Source organism: Clarias gariepinus, chromosome 21 (genome assembly GCF_024256425.1).
Source record: "Clarias gariepinus isolate MV-2021 ecotype Netherlands chromosome 21, CGAR_prim_01v2, whole genome shotgun sequence".
NCBI classification, from domain to species: domain Eukaryota; kingdom Metazoa; phylum Chordata; class Actinopteri; order Siluriformes; family Clariidae; genus Clarias; species Clarias gariepinus.
In genome coordinates this window covers 29072501-29075000 of record NC_071120.1, presented here as the reverse complement: position 1 = coordinate 29075000, position 2500 = coordinate 29072501, and the positions used below count along the sequence as shown (strand labels likewise).

Sequence of the window (2500 nt, the reverse complement as noted above, 5' to 3'; positions counted from 1 at the left end):
CGCCATGATGCCGATCCTGAAGCTCCGCCCCATTCCCGAGCCACACCCAGTCGTGAGCGTGGTTAAGAGTCCCGCGATCCAAAACAGGAAGTTGTTTGTGCCGGTAGCGGAAGGCGAAGCTGATGCAGTTGATGAGGAAGACGAGGATGGCGAGGCCGAAGACGCCGAGCAGCGCGTACATGCCGATCTCGAGGTCTGACAGACGGCGGGGGTTTGCGCTGAGCTCGTCACTAGGGATCTCATCCTGGGTGGGGTTATTGATTTGCCCCTCCCCACCTGCTTCATTATTGCTTTCCTGATTGGTTATGGCCGACTTTGTAGTGACGCTGACCTTCCTAAGAGCAACTTCCTCTGCATTCGTAAACTTCCATCCATCTCCATCGTCATCACCGTCTTCCTCTAAAACTTGGACATCCTGTTTATGTCCGTTGGTGCCATCGTCCAAATCGCTGTATCCTCCCTGCCCCTGCACCCTACTCTTCTCTTCCTGCCCAAATTTAACACGGACACTTCCAACACCCATGGCTAACACGCTCTTCCTCTTGGACTTCTGGCAAGTTTCAGAGATCAGCATCTCCACACGCACCAGTGACCCTTGACCTTCATGCTCGGCAGTCACCGTGGGCCAGGGATGAAACTGATCCTGATTGGTGGAGACCACGTTCTCATCCAGCGAGGTCACAGCTAGAGTGAAGTCTTTCGGATCGTAGATGTCGAGAGGCGTCACAGAACCATCGCTGTATTGGATCCATGCACTGATTCCTGCTTCCTGTAAGAACGAGACAGACAGACAGACAGACAGACATGTCAACAAGTTAAAACTGATCACATGTATCTGCTCCTACTCAGCTCTTTAGTCACTCAAGGAGACAGGAACCACACGTGGATCTGAGAGCACTCATCTGAGCAGAGGTAGTGATGGGGTGGGAGGAGCTCCCCGCCATCATGGAATGAGGACGTGATGTGTGTGACACGCCCAAAAAGGTTTAAACAAAAGGTTTATTACAAGCACACACCGAGACGGCTCAGCTCCACTTGTGGCTTTAACTCCAGCCAAGGCAGCAAGCATGCTGAGAGTCTTCTTAGTGTCTGTATAGTGCCGTCTCTGTACACGTAAAGTATCGTGGCTCAAGGTTTAGCAAAGGGAAAGGGGACGGCTCCTTCTGGGCAAATTATTCACACCGCTCTACAGTAATACTGCTATTCTACACCAGCTCCGTGCTCTCCATGTTGTCTGTGCTTTGGGTAATTTTCTGGTTTCTCCAAAAACTCTCTGTCACCTTCTGTGTTTCTGACCAAACTTTTATGAAAATGTTTTCCGCCCCACACACCCCTAAAAGATTTATTTTTTTTTAGCTGTTTGGTTTGTTTAATTAATTAAAAAAGTTTCAGGCTCGACATATGGACAATCTGTTCAAACTGAACATCCTGTAAACACACTCCGAGGAAAAAAAACATGTGAGAGGAATGATTTCAGTAAGCAGGAACTAGGAGCAGGTCTTGGAGTGGTTGGTTGGTTTTAGGACTTACAGATGGTTTGAGAATTCACCCCTTGCCAAGGCATTGACCACTTTTGGCTAAAATTTCGGTTTATCCAGTTCAATCAAGTCTAAGGTTCTGTCCTGAGACTGCACCCTTGGCATTCAGAGAATAGTGCTTACAGGCTGATGGTCTTTACATCCCACCGCAAACCTGTAATTATAGGCCTCGCCCACAAACACAAAGCCCAGACTGCGGACTTAAGGGGGAAAAAAGATTCAGAGGATGTTTTCACGCTCATTTTGTGTGTGTTACCTGTTTGTGTGTGTGCAGCAGGTCGTTGGCAGTAGCAGTGATATAAATGGCGTTATTGTGTTGTGGAACGAGCTGAAGGGAGACGGAGAGAGAGCCGACGATCTGAACGAGGAGATCAGAGACGCTGACTTTATCATCCAGCACCGTGATCGTTCTCTCAGCCAGGATGGAGTCCGACAGGGGAGAGATCACCTGTGAATAAAAGATGAATTAAAGCGTATACAGCAAACGTCATGTTCATAAATAAATAAATAAATAAAGCAAAACAAGGACCAGAGCTTCGACAAGAGGTCGTTTGTGCAGGTGGATGCTGTTCTCCAACGCCCTGAGAACTGATCGATGCCATCGTCCATAACATTCCAAAGTTCAGATGAAATTAAAAGGCCTTGGTTAAAAAGCACCGGGGTGGTGGTGGGTCAGTGTGTTAAGGCACTGAGTTACTGATTGAAGGTCGGTGGTTCAAGCCCCAGCTTCAAAAAAGTAAGGGGTGAAAAACATGTCCTAAAACATGACTTTTCTCAAATGACCACAAAGGGGTGGTTTCAAAAGTGAGTTACTTTACACAGAGCCCCATGTAAAAATGTCCAACTCTACACCCAGGAGGAGTGTGACATGACCAGGAGGAGTGTGACATGACCAGGAGGAGTGTGACATGACCAGGAGAAGAGTGACATGACCAGGAGGAGTGTGACATGACCAGGAGGAG

At 48.1% G+C, this 2500-nt stretch overlaps 1 protein-coding gene across 1 annotated transcript in view; it reads right to left on the bottom strand.

The window, feature by feature from the left end:
• si:dkey-215k6.1 (transmembrane protein 132D) overlaps nt 1–2500 on the bottom strand; it is a 124805-nt gene that overhangs the window by 858 nt on the left and 121447 nt on the right. The window contains exons 8-9 of the mRNA XM_053480391.1: nt 1795–1986; nt 1–769 (exon numbers count right to left, since the gene is read on the bottom strand). The exon at nt 1–769 is cut by the window's left edge and continues 858 nt beyond it. Coding sequence (XP_053336366.1) covers nt 1–769; nt 1795–1986 — 961 coding nt within the window. The remainder of the gene's footprint in view (nt 770–1794; nt 1987–2500) is intronic.